The sequence below is a fragment of the Chiloscyllium plagiosum genome, chromosome 14 (assembly GCF_004010195.1).
Source record: "Chiloscyllium plagiosum isolate BGI_BamShark_2017 chromosome 14, ASM401019v2, whole genome shotgun sequence".
Classification (NCBI taxonomy): domain Eukaryota; kingdom Metazoa; phylum Chordata; class Chondrichthyes; order Orectolobiformes; family Hemiscylliidae; genus Chiloscyllium; species Chiloscyllium plagiosum.
Window position 1 is genome coordinate 73,578,677 of NC_057723.1, and position 22,848 is coordinate 73,601,524.

Genomic DNA, 22,848 nt, shown 5'->3' on the forward strand with positions numbered 1-22,848 from the left:
CTTGTCTAAGCACCTTGCGATCTGTATATCCTTGTTTGCTATGATCTGCCTGTACTGCTTGCAAAACACAGCTCTTCACTGTACTCAGGTAAATACAACAACAATAAATCAAATTAAAGACCACTACTTTCTGCTAAACTTCAATAGATAGAGGCCTAATCTGTCCAAGCTTTCATTACCAGTAAACCGCTCTTCCCAGTAATCAGTCAAGTGAACGTTCTCTGCTCTGCTTCAATGTAATTGTGTCTTTTCTGAAATAAGGCAACCCAAAACTGGATGCAGTACTCTTGATGTGGTCTCACCTATGCCCTCTACACCTGTAATAAAACATCCCTACTTTTGTGTTCCCTTCCCCCACTTTCAATTAATTCTCTGTTGCCAAAGTGGATGCTCCCATGTCATGCCTCAAACTACTAGCCTTTCCTCCCTAACATTTAAGAATCCTTGCCTAACAACTGAGTTCTGGTTTCAATTATGAACAAACAGTCTGTCAAAAAATGCAAAGGCCCAGCAAGCCGCTCCATTATCTGAGAGATGGGCAAAAAATGGTGGCCTTACTGGAAAGGCTCACATCTTGCGGTCACATGATGGCTCAGTGGTTAGCACCATGGTCGAACAGCGCTAGGGACCCGGGTTTGAACCCAGCCTCGGACAACTATCTGTGTGGAGTTTGCACATTTTCCCTGTGTCAGCAAGAGATTCCACCAGGTGCTCCAGTTACCTCCCACGGTCCAAGGATGTGCAGGTTAGGTGAATTGGCCATGCTGAACTGACCTATAGTGCTCAGGGATATGCAGGCTAGGTGGGTTATCCATGGGAAATGCCGGGATACACGGATATGGTAGGCGTGTGGGACTGGATGGGATGTGCTTCGGAGGGTCGGTATGGACCTGATGGGCCGAATGGCCTGCTTCCACACCGTATGGATTCTATGGTGAACTGTTCCAACCCACTGAGTCACTCTCTGTCAGGTATTTTGAGAGGCAGTGGGATGGAGAAGAGACAACATCAGAGGCCAATAAATGATTGCAATCTTAATAAATAAATGCAAACTTAAAAGTGCAGGAAACGGAGCTCAGTAGGAAATGCTTCAAGTTCATTAAGACATTGGGGGGGGAAAAAAACATGAATCCTGCGAACATAAGTGAGGCAGTGAATAATGGGACCCGGGAAAGAATCCATGCCTTTGAGATAGATCAAGAATAAACACTGATGAAACAGAGAAGTGGAGGGCTATTAACAGCACACTGCCAACTGAGGGTACATATTTCAGCCTGACATACGGAAAGGTTCAATTCTTTGATGGAGCTCCCAAATAATGAGAAACTGAAGCCACATTTTCAGATGCTTTGATGTGGGCTTAAAGCCTATGGAGATGTAAAGCCAGCTATTTCAGTCTGTTCTTTTTGCCCGGAGGTTGAGCTTTAACCATCTGTCTAGCAATGGCACTGGAATTTATAGTACAAATGAAATCACTATTTAACTAAACGTTGCCCACTGTCAGTCTCTCTCGTTAACGGTTACACATCTAGGTGGAAAGGGGTGCCGCTGGAAAAGCAGAGCAGGTCAGGCAGCGGCCGAGGAGCAGGAGAGTTGACGCTTCAGGCATAAGCTCTTCATCAGGAATGTGGGGTGAGGGGAGAAGGGGGGGCTGCACGCACCTACCATTGAGTTTACCCGACCCCACCCCAACAACCACCTTACCCCGTCACAGTGCCAACTCTCCTTAACTCCTCTCCACTCCCGCCCCCCGCCCCACCAACAACGACAATTATCCAACCCACCGTGGTCGATAATGCCCTCATTCACTGCCCATTGCCACCACCCCCTCCTATCCCACCCACTGTGGCATCTTTTCTGACCTCACCAATTTTCACCACCTGCTCTAACCCACTGAGCCTGGATAACGAACTAATGCAGTGCTCCCAGTGTAGCACATAGGACCGTAAACATTTTTTAAAAACAAACTATTGTAGTCTTCCTCCACAACACAAAACTCCTTGTAAATGCAATGCTTCGATACAAACAAGGGAAGATCTCCATGTAACTACCCTCCATGTAACTAATGTCTGTACAGCTTACAATTGCACAATGTGCTTTGGTATCCAGACAGAACCTGGTTAACTCTGGCACAGTAAATACATAAACTGTGCATACACTAGTGTTCAAACAAGCAGGCAGTGGGATAAACAGTTTCTTCCTGTTTACAACAACAAATGATGGCAGGTAGCACAGCAGTCATCCTTCCACAAGCGCTTCCCTTATCTTGAGTAAAGCACAATAATCTGGTTGGTTGCTGGTCGTCAGGACTACCATCTTTAAATTCCCAATTATATCTCAAGTCATTCCAGGTTGGGGTAATCCTCCACCACCAACAACACCCCACTCTCAACTCCATTGACGTTGCTGCCCATTACAGAGTCCAGACATCCTGAACTATCAATAGAAAGTGGGACAGAACATCAGCGCTTCACCAAACCTGCCAGCTCAGCGAACAAACTTCCAAGCTGATCCTGGGCTATACCCCACACTTGAGCTTTAGTATTAGCAGACTACTCTTTGTGATGTCAGTTCTTAGGGCGTGAGCATTTCTGTCTGTGTTGATTATTCCCCAGCCCTCATTGCCCTGGGACGGTGGTGATGGCTCTTGGGTAACTCTAAGCAGCACGTTAAAAGAAAAATTGTTGGTGTGGTTCAAGAGACATATCAAGGCCTTCGCAGGTCTCCTGCTCAGAAAAATATTGGCCATAAATTGTAAGAACAAAAGTAGTCTATTAATGCTCAAGGTTTTATTATCATAATCTGACAGCTCCAAAGTCATTGATCATTTTATTTCTACATTTATTTATTTTCTTTTGATTAAATGCAAACTTTGACTCTCAAACCTCCGGGGGTGGGGGCGCGGTGGAGTAAACTGATTTTCTTGGTTCACAAGCAAGGTTCTCTAGATTTATAGTTCAATAGTATAACCATTCCACTACTTTCTCAGAATGTGTTCTTAGAGGGATGACCCTTATCTTGCCCTTCCCAATGTTTAGGCCGGTGCATTTTCCATCCCAGACCATGAGGTGAACTGTGCACATTATGGGAAAGGGGCACCGAGTGCATCTGGGCCCCAATGTCTTGAGATTTCACTTAACTCCGCATTTCCAACTCTGACCCAACTTGGGAAGCTTCACAGTTGTGCTGTAATGGCTCTGGGTTCAGCACCAGTCTCTCCTAACGGTTCGAGAGCCCTGGTTTATGAAGCTGATACAAAGACATAACAAAGGGACAAAGGTACGGGAATTAAACTGCTTTCTTCAACTGAAAGCAGACAGTCTGTTTAACCTGTGCAGTTTCATCTACTCAGCTCCTGTTTTACACACATTTCATATGACGACCATGTCAGAGAATTTCCCTCAACACTTTTAAAGACTTAATTAAATTCTCTTAATAACTGAGGTCGCTAAATGCCAGGGAAGTCCACATCCTGTGGACAAATAAAGAACTATAACAATAAAGCTTAATGGGGAGGCACAGTGAAAGTGTTTCCATTTGTATGGTATTGTGCACGACTAGGTGTTATCACGAGAACAAAAAGAAATGCAGCACAGGAACAGGCCCTTAGCAATAGCAGGAGAAGCATCTTTAACCAGAGTGTTACAATGGACAGAACCCACTAGCACATGGAATAGGTAGGGTGAGGAGCACTGATGCACTGAAGGAGAAGCTATATAAATCAGAGAGAAAGCTTTAAATTGGTGGGCCAAGATGAGTGTAAACGCCATCGCAAAATGGTCAGGTTGAACATCCTTGCTCCTCGATGCGGAGGTGCTGATGTTGGACCATGGTGGACGAAGTTAAAAATCACACAACACCAGGTTAGAGTGCTTCCAAATAAACCTGCTGGACTATAACCCGGTGTCATGTGACTTTACTCTTGCTCCAGGTTAGGGAAAAAAAAACTGCCATGTGAAAGGTTGACACTGACCGATTGGTGGGTTTTGGCAGACACTGTCTTCACTGCGTCTGGATCCCAGATGACCAAGTCGCTGTCGGAGCCCACAGCCACTCTGCCTTTCCGCGGGTACAGGTTGAAGATTTTGGCGGCATTGGTGCTTGTCACGGCCACAAACATGTTCTCGTCCATTTTACCGGTTGCCTGCAGAACAGAAACCAGCTCACGTCAACTGCTTAGCTTCCCAGAGAGCCCGGTATGGGAAGAAGCCATGTCCCTTTCAAACACAAGGAGAGAAAAATGACATTCCTGTTTCCTCTGAACTTCAATGTCTTCAAAGCCGCAAGATCTTCAGTTTTAAATTTAATTTCTAGAGATCGGTAGACTGTAACGTCGACTCTAACTGAGCACAGCTGCCTATCAGTGACATTGTGATGGGGCTGAAATTCCAGACACATTCCAGAACAATAATTAAAAGCAAACATCTCTTTTGGGCATGTAAACGTTTAAGAGTGCTGCCTTCTGGAAGAAAACTGCGACCAAACAATCTCCTGCAGATTGTGCGATAATTCCACTCACCACTGCTTTGTCCCAGACGATGGACATCCGCTCCTCTGCCCCATTCGTGCCCTCAGGAATCTGAGTGAAATCATCCTTTCCGATCGCCTTCTGTGCTGTGCTAAATGTGCAGTGGGCACTTCCTGCTACTTGCAAGTCACCACTAGAGAAAGACCAGGCACCATCATTTAACAACAAGGCAGGGATATCCACATTCCATCTCTATATTCATCATAAACTAAAAGTCAACAGGTTTACAATTAGTCTGGCCACAGACTAACATAACAGCCTGTGGGATTACAGATGTAGTTAATACCAAGCTCCCTGGAGAACGCTGCTTCCTGGTGCTTCGAAACCTGTTTGAATCATATAATCCCTAGAGTGTGGAACAGGCCATTTGGCCCAACAAGTCCACACCAACCCTCTCAAGAGTACTTCACCCAAACCCATGGCCCTACCCTATATTTTACCTCAGACTAATGCACCTACCCTACATACCCCTAAATACTATGGGTAATTTAGCACGGCCAATTCATCTAACCTGCACATCTTTGGATTGAGAAAGGAAACTGCAGCACCCGGAGGAAACCCGCGCAGACACGGGGAGAATGTGTACACTCCACACAGACAGTCACCCGAGGCTGGAATCGAACCAGAGTCCCTGGCGCTGTGAGGCAGTGGTGCTAACCAATGAGCCACCGTGTGCTGGAGATACAACAAAGGAAGGAAACATTTGCCCAGGCACCATGATTAGGACAGGAGCAACAATGCACAAACATCATTCCACCCACAGCTAATGGGAAATCAACTTATTTTAACCAAATAAAAGGCAACAGGTCCAGATGTCAGTTTCCTTGGTGGGTGGAACTCTCTACTGACTGTCTGTAAAGGTCCCATTGGAATGCAATCCCTTAGCTTCATCTTTTTTCAGCATTGAACATTAGCTCTAAGAAGCTACCTAACTCAGAGTCCATGGGAACGGTGCAGGAGTCAAGTAAGAATTGCACCAATTGAATAGGGTGGGCTTCTGCACCACAGACAGGGAAATGTCTGAGGCTTAAGCCAAGCCAAGTAGTTGGGACCAATGCTTGGAAACAGTCCGTTCTACACAGCTGACATTTAGCACAACTAACTGACAAAAAAGCCATTTTAAAAAATCTTCAACATTATTGTTTTGTGGCATGGTGGTCCCTACCCACTAGACAGGGAGGCCGGGTTCAAGTCCCACCTGCTCCTGCAGTCTGTGGTAACATCTCTGAACAGATTGATTAGAAAAATGGGTTAAATAGAGAAGAAAATAACTTTACTTTAAACTACCCACTGAACAAAGACAGCCAAAGGGTTAAGTACAACACAATCCCTGATGTGTTCAGAGGGAGAAAAGGCCAAGGTTACGCCCTGCTGAAATGTGGCTCGATTCTGATGTTAGCGTGTGCACCAGACTCAGAAAATGCTTCACTCACTGCACACGTGGGCCTTCTAAGAGCGACTGTGGTTGCAGTAATGCTCCATGCTTCAGTAACAGTAAATCTGTCCAATACGACTCGCTGGCTGCATCAAACTGATGAGCCAGCCCCACAGCTGGAAGCCAGTTCGGGTCTGAACTGGGAATTACAAAAATCCAAGGAATAAAAGGGAGATGATCTTATTTCCCCAACCCCCTCCCCACTGTGATTGTCACTCAATCTCTTAATGCTGAATAAACTCCTGTTCACACGGAGACCTTCAACAGATAGAAAGACTTAATGTTTATAGAAGCCAACAGCAGAAAGAACTGCGGACGCTGTAAATCAGAAACAAAGACAGAGGTTGCTGGAAAATCTCAGCAGGTCTGGTAGCATCTGTGAAGAAAAATCAGAGTTAAAGTTTTGGGTCTGTTCTAAGGGAGGGTCACCAGACCGCAAATGTTAACTCTGACTCCTCTTCCCTGATGCTGCTAGACCTGCTGAGCTTCTCCCTACAACTTCTGTTTCTGGGATTTATAGAGTTGCTGTACTCAGACAATGCCCAGGCACTTGGTTAAAGAAAACAGGAGGCCATTCAGCCCATTGTGCCTGTAAAAAAAAAAATCACTCTGAACGACTTGATTCACTCACCTGTCTATTCTTCAAATCCCAACAAATCTTCCCCTACAGGTAGGACCCTTTCAAATATTCCTGTTAAATCCAGTTCCACCATACAGACAAAACTGACATACAACTCAGTGGTTCTTTTGCCAATGATCTGAAATCTGTGTTCTCTGGTGGTTGAGTCTCTGAACAGTGGAAAGTGGGTCTTGCTACTGATCTGACCAAAACCACTTACCATTTTGAAAAAAGCTCTGCTAAATCTCCCACCTCTGTTTTAAGGAGAGCAATTCCAATGAACTCGGGCACCAGTATATTGCTTTCCCCGATTCCTACAACCCAGAATTCTATGGCCTCCGAGTGGGACTAAGCAGTGAATTTCTGTTGTGGGCAGAATTGATTTGGAGATCAGTATATGTAAATGAGGCTGTGCCAAAATGACTTACCGTATATACTCATGAAAAAGTCAACTTTTTTTAGGTTTTTTAAAAGGTTAAATTTATGGGGTCGACTATTACTTGTGAGGGACTGAAATTCATGATACAGTCCAAAATACCGTTTCGGCCAATTGATCGTTAAATGAATAAAGAAAAAAAACACAGCAAATTAAAAGGGAGACTGTCACCTGACTCTAACATGATGCGTCTTAAACTTTTGCGTCAAATTGGTGCGAATTGTACATCAAGACACACAATAGCACAAAATAAATATTTATTTCTTCACCATAACATTAATATGCAGAATAACACCTTGACTCCCAAATGTTGGTCTGTTCTCTGTGAAGGGCCAGGATTGACGTCTACACAAGATATACAGGAAAAAAAACCCCAAAATAGGGGGTTGACTTTTTACATGAGATCAACTTTTACTCGTGTATATATGGTATTTTCGTAACACAGCAATCCCACGGTAGGGAACAGCGTTAACAATCTGATGAAACATGGTAGCGTTTCCAGAGCCATGTTATTCTACAACTCACTATTCAGACCTGCCATACTGAAGTGCTTTTTGACATACAGTTGCCCAAGGCTGGAGATTTTGGCTTAACTACTCCCTGCTCAAACAAAACTATGTAACACCACTGGTCAGGACAAAAGCTCAAAGCAACCCAGCCAAACACCCTGAAAACTCAAAACTTTCTGTCATATGTCGAGAATTCTTTTACAAATGTCAGCAGGGCAACAGCTTCAAGCAAACAATTTATTTTTAAAAGTTCTAACGAGTGGACGACTGATATTATGAGTGAACACTGACTAGCAGAAAGTGAGGGCTGTAGATGCTGGAGATCAGAATGGAAAAGTGTGGTGCTGGAAAAGCACAGCTGGTCAGGCAGCATCCAAGGAGCTAAGGTAGCTTGGGAGGCGACAGGTAGAAGCAGGCGGGGGGTGGTGATGGTGATTGGTCAGAGCAGAGGGTGGAGCGGATAGGTGGGAAGGAAGATGAACAGGTGGGACAGTTCAAGAGGGTGGTGCCGAGTTGCAAAGTTGGATGTGGGGGAGGGAAGATGAGGAAACTGGTGAAATCGACTCTGACTCTCCAGCATCCGCAGTCCTCACTTTGTCCAAGTTCACAGTCAGTCAGTCAGTCAATTACTATCGAACACAGAACAGTACAACACAGGAACAGGCCCTTCGGCCCACCACATTCGTGCTGACCACGATGCCATTCTAAACTAATCCCATCACCTTGCACATGGTCCATATCCCTCAATTCCCTGCCTGTGTAAATGCCTCTTAAAAAGGTTGTTATTACCACATGCTTCCACCACTTTCTCCAGCGATGTGTTCCAGGTATCTACTGTCCTCTTGCCTCATACACCTCATTGTCATACAGCACAGAAACAGACCCTTCAGTCTGACCAGCAGGTCAGGCAGAGGAGCAGGAAAATCGACGTTTTGAGTCACAACCCTTCATCAGGAATGTAGGGCTCATGCTCAAAACGTCGACTCTCCTGCTCCTCGGATGCTGCCTGACCTGCTGTGCTTTTCCAGCAACACATTCTCTACTCTGATCTCTCGCATCTGCAGACTTCACTGTCTCCTTCAGTCTGACCAGTCTATGCTGAACATAATCTCAAACTAAACTAGTCCCACCTGCCTACTCCTGGCCCATATCCCTCCAAACCTTTCCTATTCACGTATTTATCCAAATGTCCTTCAAACATTGTAATTGTACCCACATCCACCACATCCATCACCCTCTGTGTAACAAATTTGCCTCTTAGGTAATTTTTAAATCTTCCTCCTCTCATCTTAAAAATGTGCCCTGTAATCTTCAAATTCCCCATCTTGGAGAAACGACAACGACCATCAACTCCTCTCACCTCAAACCTTTGCCACTGAGTATTTGACATTTCCACCCTGGGGAAAAGGCTCAGACCTCCACCCTATCTGTGCCTCTCATCATTTTGTACACCTCTATCAGGTCATCCCTCAGCCTCCAACGCTCCAGCGTAAACAACCCTACACTCCAATCCAGGTGACATCCTGGTAAATGTCCATTGCAGCCTCACCAAAGCCTCCCCATCCTACCCATAGTGCGGCGATCGGATCAGACTCCCATAACATAAAGCAAAGGACTATGGATGACGGAAATCCAAAGCAGGCCTGCAGAGAGAAAAGCAGAGTGATTTTCCCCGAGTTCCAGTCTGTTAGGCTTTACCTCGCTAAGAGTGAGATCAGGTGGTCAGGGGTGGTGGGGTCCGGACTGAGAGGTGGTGAAGTCACAAAAGCAGCAGCTTTGGCCCAGTTTTTGCTCCAGTAATGCGTGCCATCCGTGCCGAGACTGGCAGTGATAGGCTCTCCAAACACCACGTTACCTACAGCAACAGGAAAAATAAATGGTTTGGCATCAAAGCCGTGCTCTACCCCAACCAGTTTACAGCACTCGTCAGGCAAGACAGACAGGAAAGGAAAAAATATATAATCGGGCCCCACCTTTTTTCTTGGCTTGGGCTATTATGTCTGCTGCAGCCTTACTCATTACTTTTGTGACATAGAGAGGACAGTTGGTCTGACCAGCGATTGTGATAGCACGGAATACAGCTTCTGCCTCCAACTGCATAACAAGAAACACATGTTAGAGTGGGAGCCCTTGGACACACACACACACAACTTTGTGAAAGTCTATCATCTCCTGTTCAAACTTCATGACTTTTTCTGTGGAAAATGTATCATGGTGACAAGTCTTTCCATTAACTGTTACCCGTCTGTTCAACAGCAGCAGCAATTTCCACCGACATAGTGTCTTTAGCCTTCTGCAACACTTCCACACACATTAAAAAGGCATTCCAGACACAGCCGCATACAGATTTAGAAACAAAATAGAGAAATGCGCCTGCATTCATGGCACACCTTTAACAGTCAGAGTCCAACAGCACAGAGACAGACCCTTAGGCCCAAACTAGTCCATGCTGACCAAAATGTCCACCCACGCTAACCTCATTGCCCTGCACTTGGCCCATATCCTTCTAAACCTTTCCTATCCATGTATTTGTCCAAATGCCTTTTAAATGCTGTTAATGTACCCATCTCAACCACTTCCACTGGCAGCTCATTCCATATGCATGCCACCCTCTGGGCGAAAAAGTTGTCCTTCAGGTTCCCATTTATTCTTTCCCCTGTCGGATGCCCCCTAGTCCTCGATTCCCCAACTCTGGGAAAAAGACTGAGTGCGTTCACCGAAACCATACCTCATGATCTTATATGATTTGGAGACGCTGGTGTTGGACTGGGGTGTACAAAGTTAAAAATCACACAACACCAGGTTATAGTCAAACAGGTTTATTTGGAAGCACACTAGCTTTCAGAGTGTTGCTTCTTCATCAGGTGGTTGTGGAGTATAAGTCAGAGCAGCGCTCCAAAAGCTAGTGATTCCAATTAAAACTGTTGGACTATAACCTGGTGTTGTGTGATTTTTAACTTTGTTCACCTCAGTCCAACACTTCTATAAGATCCCCTCCTCAGTCTCCCAAGCCCTAAAGAAAAAAGTCCAAGCTATTCCAACCTCTCCCCCTAACTCCCTGAGTTCCGACTGCATACATTTTAAAGCAAATTTACAGTTAAGGGCCTATTTTTGAAGTGAGGGCACTGAATTAAGGTAAGAAATGCCACAGTTAATTTGCACTTTCCAAAACAGCATTCTGTTTATGATCTGACAATCAGCTCTCATTACTTTGATTAAAACATCAGGCAACTCCTGTGCTCATCTTCATGTGGGGGATGTAGAGATCTCCTGGCACTAAAGACGGCAGGCAGTTTAATCGACCCCCACCCTCCCAAAGTCAATGCCCCAAAGTACGACTCTCAAGGTGGGGGCCTTTATCCCAGAAACTTCTCAGAAGTTCACCCACCCCCAATAACCCAGACAGGAGATCCAAACTGATGAGAAAGATCAACTTTTAAGCAGTATCTTATGAGGAGGAAGGAAGAGTGGGAGATGTTCAGGGTAGGAATTCAAGAGCTCAGCTTCTTGGCAGCTGGAACTACAGCCAGCTAAAGTGGAATAACGGACGTGGGAGATGGAGGAGAGACCCAAGTCGCGAACACAACATTGCTTTACAGTTATCAACTCTCTTCCAGAAGTTAACAGTGAGGTAGGGGCGATTTTAAATGCTAACTAGATTTACCAGCTCATGTGCTCCAAGTGCACTCTAAATATTAAAACAGAATCTTATGCACACAGAGCAAAGAGGGTAAAATTCATGCCATGTTCATTCACAATCAGTTCAACAAGAGTTGTCCAATTCACAAAAGATTGTAATAATGAGAGAGTTGCAAACAACTGAAATCAGGTGGCAATCGCTATCCATTAAATCAACATGACTGGATGCGGGGTCTTGCAATTTCCAGACTCGCCCACCATTTTCTCCACAGCACAGGGGAAATCTCAGTCAGTGTGAAAATCCACTCCTTCTTAAGAGCGGTCAGAGAGAGGTACAGCACAGAAACAGACCCTTTAGTCCAACTCATCCATGCTAACTAGATATCCTAGATTAATCCAGTCCCATTTGCCAGTAATGAACCCCTATCCATAAGGCCACAGGACATCAGCACAGAAATTAGGCTATTCAGCCCATCGATTCTGCTCTGCCATTCAATTATGGCTTATAGGTTTCTCAATCCCCTTCTCCCACCTTCTCCCCGTAACACTTGATCCCCTTCACAATCAAGAACCTATCTATCGCCGTCTTAAATATACTCAATGACCTGGCCTCCACAACCTCCTGAGGCAGTGAATTCCATAGATTCCCCACTCTCAGGCTGAAGAAATTTCTCATCTCCATTCGAAATGGTCTTCCCTTTACTCTAATGCTGTGCCCTCAGCTCATAGTCTCAAACCCATTCCTCCAAACCCTTCCTATTCACATACCCATCCATATGCCTTTTAAATGTTGGAATTATAGCAGCCTCCACCATTTCTTCTGGCAGCTCATTCCATACACACACCACCCTCTGCCTGCAAAAGTTACCCCTTAAATCCTTCTTAAATTGTTCCCCTCACATCTCAAATCTATGCTCTCTAGTTTTGGACTTGCCTACTCTAGGGAAAAGACCTTGTTAATTCATCCTATCCATGCCCTTCATGATTTTATAAACCTCTATATGGCCACCCTTCAGCCTCCGATGCTCCAGGAAAAATAACCCCAGCCTATTCAGCCTCTCCCCGCAGTTCAAACCCTCCAATACCGGCAACAAACTCTTTCACCTTGAAGAAGCGATTCCTTCTGCTGTAGGTAAAATGATGGATGAGTCTGGAAATTGCGAGTCCCACCTCACCCAAACACAGCATTACCTGCTTTCATGAGGTGGATGACTGGGCATAGGGACAGATCACATGGGCAGGTAACTATTGTCACCAGCTGCCTCTATTCAGTTCAGATTTTGGTAGCCTAGGAGAATGTAGAGTGACGTGATTCCTAACCTTTGCAAATTTATTTGGATATCCAGGCTACCGCTAGGGATGACTTTGGGTGAGGTCAAGTGAGCTTTGGAGATGGGGGTATGCTTTTCAAAAAGCAAGGTAGACTTTGAAAAGTGCATAACTTCATTAACTGTCAAATTCATTGCAATGGGTAAATAGTCCTGTCAAAATCACATCAAAAGTGGTGATAGGAAGGAAAAATAAGTATCAAGATGATCTACCAAAAGGAGCTGTCAAGGGAGTTGTTAAAAGCCCTGCCCTTTAGATCTTTGAAACTTAAAGTCTAGAACTTCTTTAAAAAAAATTCACAGCTTGCCATTTCACTCTGTTGACACCAGCCTGAGTCTTTCCAATGGTGGACTGCAGTTTTGTGACTGATCTCACAACCATCCATAGTCACAGCAGTATGCTTGTCACTTCACTGTTTGATTGACTCAAAGTGGGTATACACTCTGAAGTGAGATTATAATGCTTGTTTTCATAACAGATTGTGCATGTGAATGAAATGTTTGTTTTTGATGTGGTTGAACTGAGAGTAAATGGAGTTTAAAAAAAAAGTTTTTTTTTGAAATTCAAGTGCTTTTTCTTCCCTGTGACTGTGGCTTCCCTAGGAAGCCTATGATGTACACAGTCCCTTTCAATGAAGTTTATTTCGTAGAATCTCTAAATGCTCTTGTGACCGGCTGATGCTAGATGAGTTGGCATGGTAGCTATAAGGACAAAGGCGGATGACTAAATCTTAGCAGATACTAAGTTGGCATAGAAGAAAAAAAAGCTATGGGATTGACAGTAGGACATGGTTATCATGGAGGGATGAGGAGGATACAGGGCTTGATGGGTATAAGGGGCATTGAAGTACAGGGGCATAGATTGACATGGGTACAATGGGGCAGGTAGAGGGCAAGAGGTAGGATGTGGGTAATGAGGATTTAATTAGAATGAAATGTATTAGCATGGGGCTACAAAGGAGCAGGAAGTGGATATGGGGCATATATTGGCTTGGAGAGGAGAAGGGGCCATGGGTTGAATACAGGATGCATGGTGGCATGGATTAGTATGGATGGGGAAAGAAGACTGAGGGCTGGAGTGAAGTTTTGTTTTTTATTTATTTTTTCTTCCAAATTACAGTGATTCAGTGCCAAGGGAGGCCTTCCATCTTGGCAAACTGTGCCTTCTCTCCAGGGTCACACAGCCCAAACTCGAACACATCGTCCAGGCAACCATTCCCAAAGGTCGGGCTGGTGGGGCCTGGGATTCTCCAAAACGACTGGGTGGGGCAGGGGATAAAAAAAAAAAATGAGGATGGGATTGGGAGAGAGTCATGGAGATCAAAACACACAATAAGCATTTAGAGTAGGAGACACCAGGGGCCAGTATTGAGAAGCACCACAGGTATTCAGATTGCCAATACAACAAAAGTAGATGTCTGTATTCAGCTCCTTCGCCATTCTTCAGTGAAAAATCTTGAGATTGAAACTGAAAGAACAGTTTTAGGTCATTGCCTTTAGGATAAAGGAGCAGCAACTGTAAATCAGAGTTCAGGGGAAACTATTTCTCCCAAAGGGTCGTGAACCTGTGGAATTCCCGACCCCAAAGTGCAGTGGATGCTGGGACAAGTGAGTAAATTTAAGGAGGAGTTAGACAGATTTTTAATTGATAATGGGTTGAAGGGATATGGGGAGAAGGCAAGAAAATGGGGGAGAAGAGCATATCAGCCATGATCGAATGGTAGAGCACCACAGGTACTCAGATTGCCAATACAACAAAAGTAGATGTCTGTATTCAGCTCCTTAGCCATTCTTCAGTGAAAAATTTTGAGATTGAAACTGAAAGAACAGTTTTAGGTCATCGCCTTTAGGATAAAGGGGCAGCAAATGTAAATCAGAGTTCAGGGGAAACTACTTCTCCCAAAAGGTCGTGAACCTGTGGAATTCCCGACCCCAAAGTGCAGTGGATGCTGGGACAAGTGAGTAAATTTAAGGAGGAGTTAGACAGATTTTTAATTGATAATGGGTTGAAGGGATATGGGGAGAAGGCAAGAAAATGGGGGAGAAGAGCATATCAGCCATGATCGAATGGTAGAACAGACTCAATGGGCCGAATGGCCTAATTCTGCTTTTCTGTCTTATAAACTTAGGAAAATGGGACAGTGAATTCGATGCTAGATGCCTGGAGGATCCCATTGGTGTCGAACCACGTGAACAAGATCTTCCTATCTTGTTGGCACGTGCCAGTCTTACCCACCAATTCAAAATGACTCTGTCCTCAGTCTGATGACCTCTCAACCCACCTCCGTACAGTGGTGGCTTGCTTATGATTCAAGGCACGTAACCTCGTCTAGTTTGCTAAATGACACCGAGGGCAGTGAGGAAAAGGACAGTTCTCTGGTCAAAGCGAAAACACGCAATGGTCCTCTTCCCAAGCCAGTTCAACCGGTTTCTAGTACCCACTGAGGACTGATTTACAAAGCCTACTCAATGTGTCAGCTTAATCTCAGCAACGCGCAGGGTCAAAAAACGGAAAGCTAGCCGGGGAACATCACTGCAGCAGTTATAACCACCGAATCCACTGTCGTTCTTATGGGAAGTGAAGCTGAACCGTCTCTAAGTGGGAGAGAGTTGAGCCTGACACACACACTAACACAGCTTGTAGTCATGCGAAGCTCCTGTATTATCTAGAGCTGAAAAATGTGTTGCTGGAAAAGCGCAGCAGGTCAGGCAGCATCCAAGGAGCAGGAGAATCGACGTTCCTGAAGAAGGGCTTATGCCCGAAACGTCGATTCTCCTGTTCCTTGGATGCTGCCTGACCTGCTGCGATTTTCCAGCAACACATTTTCAGCTCTGATCTCCAGCATCTGCAGCCCTCACTTTCTCCCTGTATTATCTAGCGTACTGGCTGAGGAATGGTGCCTGCATAAATCTTCACTGAAGAAAAAAAATACAAGTTGCTTTTTTTTTGCATATCATATGATGTATGAAATCATTCATGGCACTAATCAGGCATTCCTAACAGATGGAAGGGCTCCAAGCTCTTAAACAGTGCAGTGTTGATATTTTAAATTCAGGACTCTGGTGTTACTTTTATCGATCAATTTTTAAAGGAACAAATTCCAACAACTCAAATCTCATAGCTTTGGCTTTGCCAAGCTTGCAGTTCTCAAAGCATCCAAACTATTTCCCTCCCCGCACTGACCTTTCCCACCAGCTTACTCCCAACTGACCCTTATCCTGGGCTGCAAGTCTACCCTTTCGGTTCCGAGCCCAAGTGACCTCAATCATCATCAAACCCAGGCACAAACCGCCCAATTTCAACAAGTGAACGGGTTTTGAGTAAGTTTTCATTTTACAAATAAAAAAAAGTGTCCTTATGTCCACATGCTGTTCAATTATCACAGATCATAGAATCTCTATAGTGTGGAAACAGGTCATTTGGCCCAACAAGTCCAACTGACCCTCCAAAGAGAATCCCAAGCAGACCCATTCCCCTAACCCATTATTCTACACTTACCCCTGACTAATGCACCTAACCTGTACATCCCTGAATACTATGGGCAATTTAATGTGGCCAATTCACCCTAACTTGCACATCATTGGATTGTGGGAGGAAACAGAAGAAACCCACACAGACATGGGGAGAATGTGCAAACTCCACACAGTCGCCAGAGGCTGGAATCGAACTTGGGTCCCTGACACTGCGAAGCAGTAGTGCTATAATTATGAAGTAATATGGCTTTATCCAGCCTTTTCCCAACAGCCTGCCCTCAGTTATACAGTCAGAGTCATGCAGCTTGGAAAAAGACCCCTCGGTCCATACTGAACACAGTCTCAAACTAAACTAGTCCCACCTCCCTGCTCTTGGCCCATATCCCTCCAAACTCTTTCTGTTCATGTACTTATCCAAATGTCTTTTATATGTAACTGTATGCGTGTAACTTCCTCTGGAAGTTCATTCCACATGCGAAGCAGCCTGTGTAATAAATTAGCTCCTTACATCTTTTCTAATCTCTCTCCTCTCATCTTAAAAAATGTGCCCCCTAGTCTTGAAATCCCCCATCCTAGGGAAACAACACCTACCACTAACCCTATCTATGCCCCTCATGATTTTGCAAACCTCTATAAATGTCACCTCTCAACCTCTTCCACTCCAATAAAAAAGTCCCTCTGACAGACTTTCCTTCTTTCTCTCATGCAATAACCAGCACAATCCTGAACCATGCCTCAGTGGTCATCACTGCTGCCTCACAGCACCAACCCATCGGCCTGGGTTTGATTCCACCCTCAGGCGACTGTCTGTGTGGAGTTTGCACATTCTCCCCGTGTTTGCGTGGATTTGCTCCAGGAGCTCTGGTTTCCTCCCACAGTCCAAAGATGTGCAGGTTAGGTGAATTGACTCTGCAAAATTGCCCCATACCTGTTCAGGGATGTGTAGGTTAGGTGCATTAGCCAGAGGTAAATGTCGAGTTATTGAGTAGGGGAACGGGTCTGGGTGGATTATTGTTCAAAGAGTCAGTGTGGGCTTGTAAGATCAAATGGTTTGTTCCCACACTGTAGGGATTCTATGATCCTGACCAGGATCAGCTACCTCAGCACAGACTAGATTCAAACTCAGAACAAAAACCAAAGTTTTTTTGGAACGCTGGAAACCAGCAACCAAGACCGATATTGCTGGAAAAGCTCAACAGGTCTGGCAACATCTATGGAGAGAAATCAGTGTTAACGTTTCGGGAAAAGTGACGTTTCTTCAGAAGAGGCAGAAGGGGCTGAAGAAGGGTCCCTGGATCTGAAACATTAACCCTGCTTTCTCTCCAGATGCTACCAGACCTGTTGAGTTTTCTTTTCCAGCAATTTCTGTAGATTCAAACCCAGGAGTTTAACCAAATGAAACTTTTGAGGCACAGTTTTTTAAAAAAGAAATAAAACTGCCCAATAAATCCAAACATAATGAAGCTCATAGTGACAAAGGATCATTAAAAAAAATTTCTCTCTTATTCACAGCTTTCAGATGTCTGAGAGCACTACTTCCAAGTTGAAATCACTATTGCATTATGGGAATCTAAGCAGCCAATTTACACAGAGTTAGCTCCCACAAACAGCAATGTAACAGTGACAGGATAGTCTTTTTTTTGGTGATTTGATTGAGGGACAAATACTGGCCAGGAATAATTCCACAGCTCTTCTTTGTAACAATGTGAAGAATTTTTTATTTCCACTTGAACAGGCCTCGATCTCAGCCATCTTATCCGAAACACAGCACGTCTGACAATGCGACATACAGTCAGCAGTGCACCGCAGTAACTCTGTGCATTAATAATCTCCAAAGAGACTAACTGTAAACTAACCATGAATTGTGGTGTCCTACAGGATTCACCCTAACCCTAAAAGATACTGTGGCAGAGAGCTGGCTAAGTATACATCAGTATGTTCCCTGTAAGTGTTAGCAGGTCAACACTTGTGAGCAGAATCAAGCAGACTTTCATACAAGATCTCATCTCAGTTCATTGTGAAGCTAAAATAAAGACTGATTGTTCAGTGAATTAGTTTTAGCCAAGATTGCAAGTCTTAATTGTTCCTCCTCACTTGTCTCAATTTTCCCTTCCCCTTTGTAATTTTCAAAATTTAACTATTTTCTCCCCTTTTCTCTGCACAATAAAATAAATTGTTTTCAATCTTTAACCACATGGCTGATTTTCCTTAATTTTGATTGGTCATATTCTAAGTGTACTGAAGTATTTTTCCCCCAAAATAATAATTTTCTAAGGTTGTGAACCAATGTTACAAAGGAGAGCTCTGCGTGTGATTCATGGTTGTATTTTAATGCTGCGAGTTCCACAACAAAGCCAATCAATAGCCTTGACCAGGAGAACTGACCTAGAACTTGAGCCAGTCCGCATGTTTTGTTTTTATTCATGCAACAAGGAAGTGTTGCCAAGCAACTAACTTTGCTGTTGAGTCAGGAGTCCCAACAGTGACCAAACATCCTTACTCCTCCTTAGCTCTGACTGGGTCAAAAGGTGAATATCATTTGTCGGGAGTTTCTCCTGCCCTGGCTTTAGTATTATCGAGCTGCCTCAGGAAGAAGCTATCACACTGACACTTGATGAACCAACCCTAAAGGGCACTCATTCAACGCTCTTCAGAAAGTCAACAACAGGGAAACTCTTCTTCAAACAGTTAAACCTGACGTCATGTCGAGCCTCTCCAGGACGTTGGTGAGGCCTCTTCTGGAATACTGTATGCAGTTCTGGCCATCCTGTTACAGGAAGGATATTATTAAACCAGGAGAGGGTTCAGAAAAGATAACCAGGATGCTGCTGGGAATGGAGGTTTTGAGTTTTAGGGATAGTCTGGGGTTTGAATTGAATTGAATTTATTGTCACGTGTACCGAGGCACAGTGAAAAGCTTTGTCTTGCGAGCAATACAGGCAGATCACAGAGTTAAGTAGTTAGAAGACTTCTTTCACTGGAGCATAGGAGATTGAGGGGAGACCTTATTGAGGTTTATAAAATCATAAGGGGCATAAATAAGGTGAATGACAAGGGTCTTTTCCAGAGGGTGGGGAGTGGTAAAAATGAGAGACCATATTTTTAAGCCAAGAGGAGAAAGATTTTAAAAGAACACGAGGGGCAACTTTACTTTACCCAGAGTGGTTTGTGTGTGGAATGAACTGCCAGAGGAAGTGGTGGATATGGGTACAGTTACAAAGTGTAAAAGACTGTTCGCCGAGCTGGGAATTGGTGTTGCAGACGTTTCGTCCCCTGTCTCGGTGACATCCTCAGTGCTTGGGAGCCTCCTGTGAAGCGCTTCTGTGATGTTTCCTCCGGCATTTATAGTGATTTGTATCTGCCGCTTCCGGTTGTCTCACAGAAGCGCTTCACAGGAGGCTCCCAAGCACTGAGGATGTCACCTAGACAGGGGACGAAACGTCTGCAACACAAATTCCCAGCTCGGCGAACAGAACCACAACAACGAGCACCCGAGCTACAAATCTTCTCCCAAACTTTGAAGTGTAAAAGACATTTGGATAAGTTCATGAATAGGAAAGGTTTGGAGGGATATGGGCCAGGAGCAGGCAGGTTTATCTTGGGAATAGAGTCGGTGTGGACTGGTTGGACCGAGGGGTGTGTTGCAGGACCCTAGGACAGAGGCAGCAGCCAGTGTGAAACCAAGGCAAGTTAATATCTTTGCACGATCAACACTGACGTTCACAGAGAGAAAAAACAGATTGTAAAATACCCAAACCTCTCACTGGAACTAATGACAAGGTCAAAGGTCAGTCTTAATGAAACAGAAGCAACAAAGGAAACTTAATTGTCTTCTGATTCCCTTCATGTTCCTCTTCGGTGTTTTGCTGTTTAAAGCACATTGTCTCTAGGCTCATTATGAGAGATACTGAAAACTAAGTAGTACAATCCGAGAGAGCTGCCCAGTGCCTCTGTTCGCTCAAACACCATCATTTACCCTGACAGCGGGCACATTTGCAAATTGGTTGATGCATTCCCCGATGTCGCAAAGTACTTCACGCAGGAAGAGACTAAAATTGCTCGTCTCGTTACCTCCTCTGGTCGACTGAGTACGTGGCCCTCTGGACCGCTGATCCCCATCTCCAGCAAGCGTTTCTGTTCCTGTAACAAAGGGAAACAAACCATGTATGGTAAGCACTGCTGAGTGAAATTCTCTGATGAGGAGCATTTAATGAGACATGCAAATCTCAAAATTGAAAAGAATGGTGGGGGTGGGGGTGGGGTTGGGAGCGGGTGGAAGACAAAAAAGGTCCATCAAGTTCAGCCTTCACCAACTTAACTCCCCCACCTCACCCAATCCCCCCATAATCCAATAATTAAGTTATTGACTAATCCAAATGGTCAATCTCTATCAATGTGTGCATAATAGTCAGTCAAAACTGAGGGAAATCTCAAAAAGGTGGAGAGAATAAAGAACAATACAGCCCAGGAGCAGGCCCTTCGGCCATCCAAGACTGCGCTGACACATTTTGCCCTTCCATATTAAAACTGCCTTCACTGACAGAATTCTCTATTCCCTTCCTACTCATGTATTCGTCCAGGTTTTTCCTGAATGCTGTTGTGTCTGCTTCCACCACTTCCTCTGGCAGCACGCTCCAGGCACTCACCACCCTTTGTGTGAAACATGTGCCTTGCACATCTCTTTTAAACATCCCCCCCCTCGCACCTTGAACCTGTGTCCCCTAATAATTGACCCCTCCACCCTGAGAAAAAGCCTCAGAACTTTCCACTCTATCCATGCCATTGACAATCTTAGAAACTTCTGTCAGGAAGCTTTGCGAAGAGCACTGAACTTGCCACACTGACATAAACTACATCAGATTGGCTGGTGCTCTCAGAGGCTGGACTTGCACCTGAGAAAGCGGTGACCTTCAGCCAAGAAACATTCCTCTAAGTGTTTCCCAACGATTCAACCCAAAGTCTCAACGCACTGACCTGGGCAATGATATCTCCATTCTCCGCGTGGACTTGCATTATCCCTCCAAGGTCTCCCATGTACTTGCAGATATCATAGAGCTGGAAAGGGATTGGAAAAAAAACACCAAAATGAAATGTTTGCAACAGGTTCAGCAATGGATTGCAACATCCCCTGTTCCACCAGATGGATAAGTGTCTCCTCATTTACACAAGCAGCCCACAGTCTCTGGCAGGAAATGGGGAATTCAAGAGATTTCATTTCCCCCTTGACTCCCTCAGCTCTCCCTCCCATCCTATGACTTAAATTAAAGCAGTACAGGACCGGAGAAGAAAGGCATTAATTAAGTACAGATAAAATTCTTCCCTTTGGTGTTGAGTCAACCATTTCTCCACAACCTGCAACATCCTCAGTGTTTCCTACAATTTACCCCTCCTCTGGGACTAGTCAATAAGGCCAAAGTCCTACTCGGAGAAAGTGAGGACTGCAGATGCTAGAGATCAGAGTGCGGTGCTGGAAAAGCACAGCAGGTCAGGCAGCATCCGAGGAGCAGGAGAGTCAGTGTTTCAGGCATAAGCCCTTCATCAGGAATCCTATTCTCGTGTTTATATTTCGGAGGTGCGGTATATCTACCGTCCGGTCTAAAACTTTTCCCACTTCTCCTTTTCCACGGGTAGGACCGGTGGAGAAGGGGAGGGAGGGAGTCCCTAAGACCACCTTAGCTATCTAGCCAATGACATGGGAACGCCATCAGCTACAAACAACAGGGTCCACTGAGCTCAGCCTTCACCAACTTACCCACCTCCCCATTACACCCCCATAATTAAGTTACTGACGAATTAGTGGGTGGCACGGTGGTTAGCACTGCTACCTCACAGCGCCTGAGATCCGGGTTCAATTCCCACCTCAGGCGACTGACTGTGTGGAGTTTGCATGTTCTCCCCGTGTCTGCGTGGGTATCCTCCGGGTGCTCCGGTTTCCTCCCACAGTCCAAAGATGTGCAGGTCAGGTGAATTGGCCATGCTAAATTGCCCATAGTGTTAGGTAAGGGGTATGGGTGGGTTGCGCTTCGGTGGGTCGGTGTGGACTTGTTGGGCCGAAGGGCCTGTTTCCACACTGTAATGTAATCTAATCTAAAGTGGTCAATCTCCAAATGCCCCACCATCCTGGCTCCAAAGTATATTCTTGCTCCTTCACTGTTACGTGTCAACATCCTGAAGCACACTCCCCACCAACAATGCATGGGCTCCTATAAGGACGACAGCAGTTTAAGTTGACAGCTCACCATTACCTTCTCAGGGTCAGTTAAGAATGAGCAATAAATACTGGCCCAGTCAGCAACACCCACAGCCCCTGAATGAGTTAAACCATCCTCCACTGCCCTCAATGATGTAATGGGTTCCAATGACTGAGTCACCAAAAGGAATCAGTCACTGTACAACATCAACAGAGGTCTGGAATAGTGCCTTCCCAAGGTTAGGCACACCCAACATTGGTATCACTCACTGGAAAATGCAGAAGTCCGGGCTCAGTTTAGTCAGGACCTCCTCTCGATTTTGCTGGAACTTGCTGGCTAATCTCCATGATAACATGGGGAGCCCAGCATCAGAAACACGCAGGATAATGGTTTCTACAAAACAGTGAGCAAATGCCCCACACTTGCGAGAAACAGGCTGTCTCTCCACAGGCAGCCACCACCCTGGACTGGCTTAACTCATCCAGTCCAATGAGAAACAGAACACACACCCACATTAAAAACACGTGTTGGGTTTGCATTCCAGCAAGGTGATGGAATTACTTCAGAAGCTGCATTTAACGGGAATGAAATGCCAAAACCTCCCTCATGCTCTGTTACCTTTTCCATTTTGAACCCAAGATTAAATATCCCCAAAATGCACATGGTTAGCCTTGTGTCAAAGAACTAGT

General features: G+C 45.0%; 1 protein-coding gene across 1 annotated transcript in view; it reads right to left on the bottom strand.

Annotated features, from left to right (window-relative positions):
* Positions 1–3,204: 3,204 nt before the first annotated feature.
* LOC122556804 (dihydropyrimidinase-related protein 3-like) overlaps positions 3,205–22,848 on the bottom strand; it is a 180,221-nt gene continuing 160,577 nt past the window's right edge. Inside the window, exons 6-12 of the mRNA XM_043704009.1 lie at positions 20,943–21,023; positions 20,040–20,108; positions 9,501–9,621; positions 9,226–9,382; positions 4,520–4,661; positions 3,974–4,144; positions 3,205–3,249 (exon numbers count right to left, since the gene is read on the bottom strand). Of these exons, the coding sequence (XP_043559944.1) occupies positions 3,220–3,249; positions 3,974–4,144; positions 4,520–4,661; positions 9,226–9,382; positions 9,501–9,621; positions 20,040–20,108; positions 20,943–21,023 (771 nt within the window). The 3' untranslated portion in view covers positions 3,205–3,219. The remainder of the gene's footprint in view (positions 3,250–3,973; positions 4,145–4,519; positions 4,662–9,225; positions 9,383–9,500; positions 9,622–20,039; positions 20,109–20,942; positions 21,024–22,848) is intronic.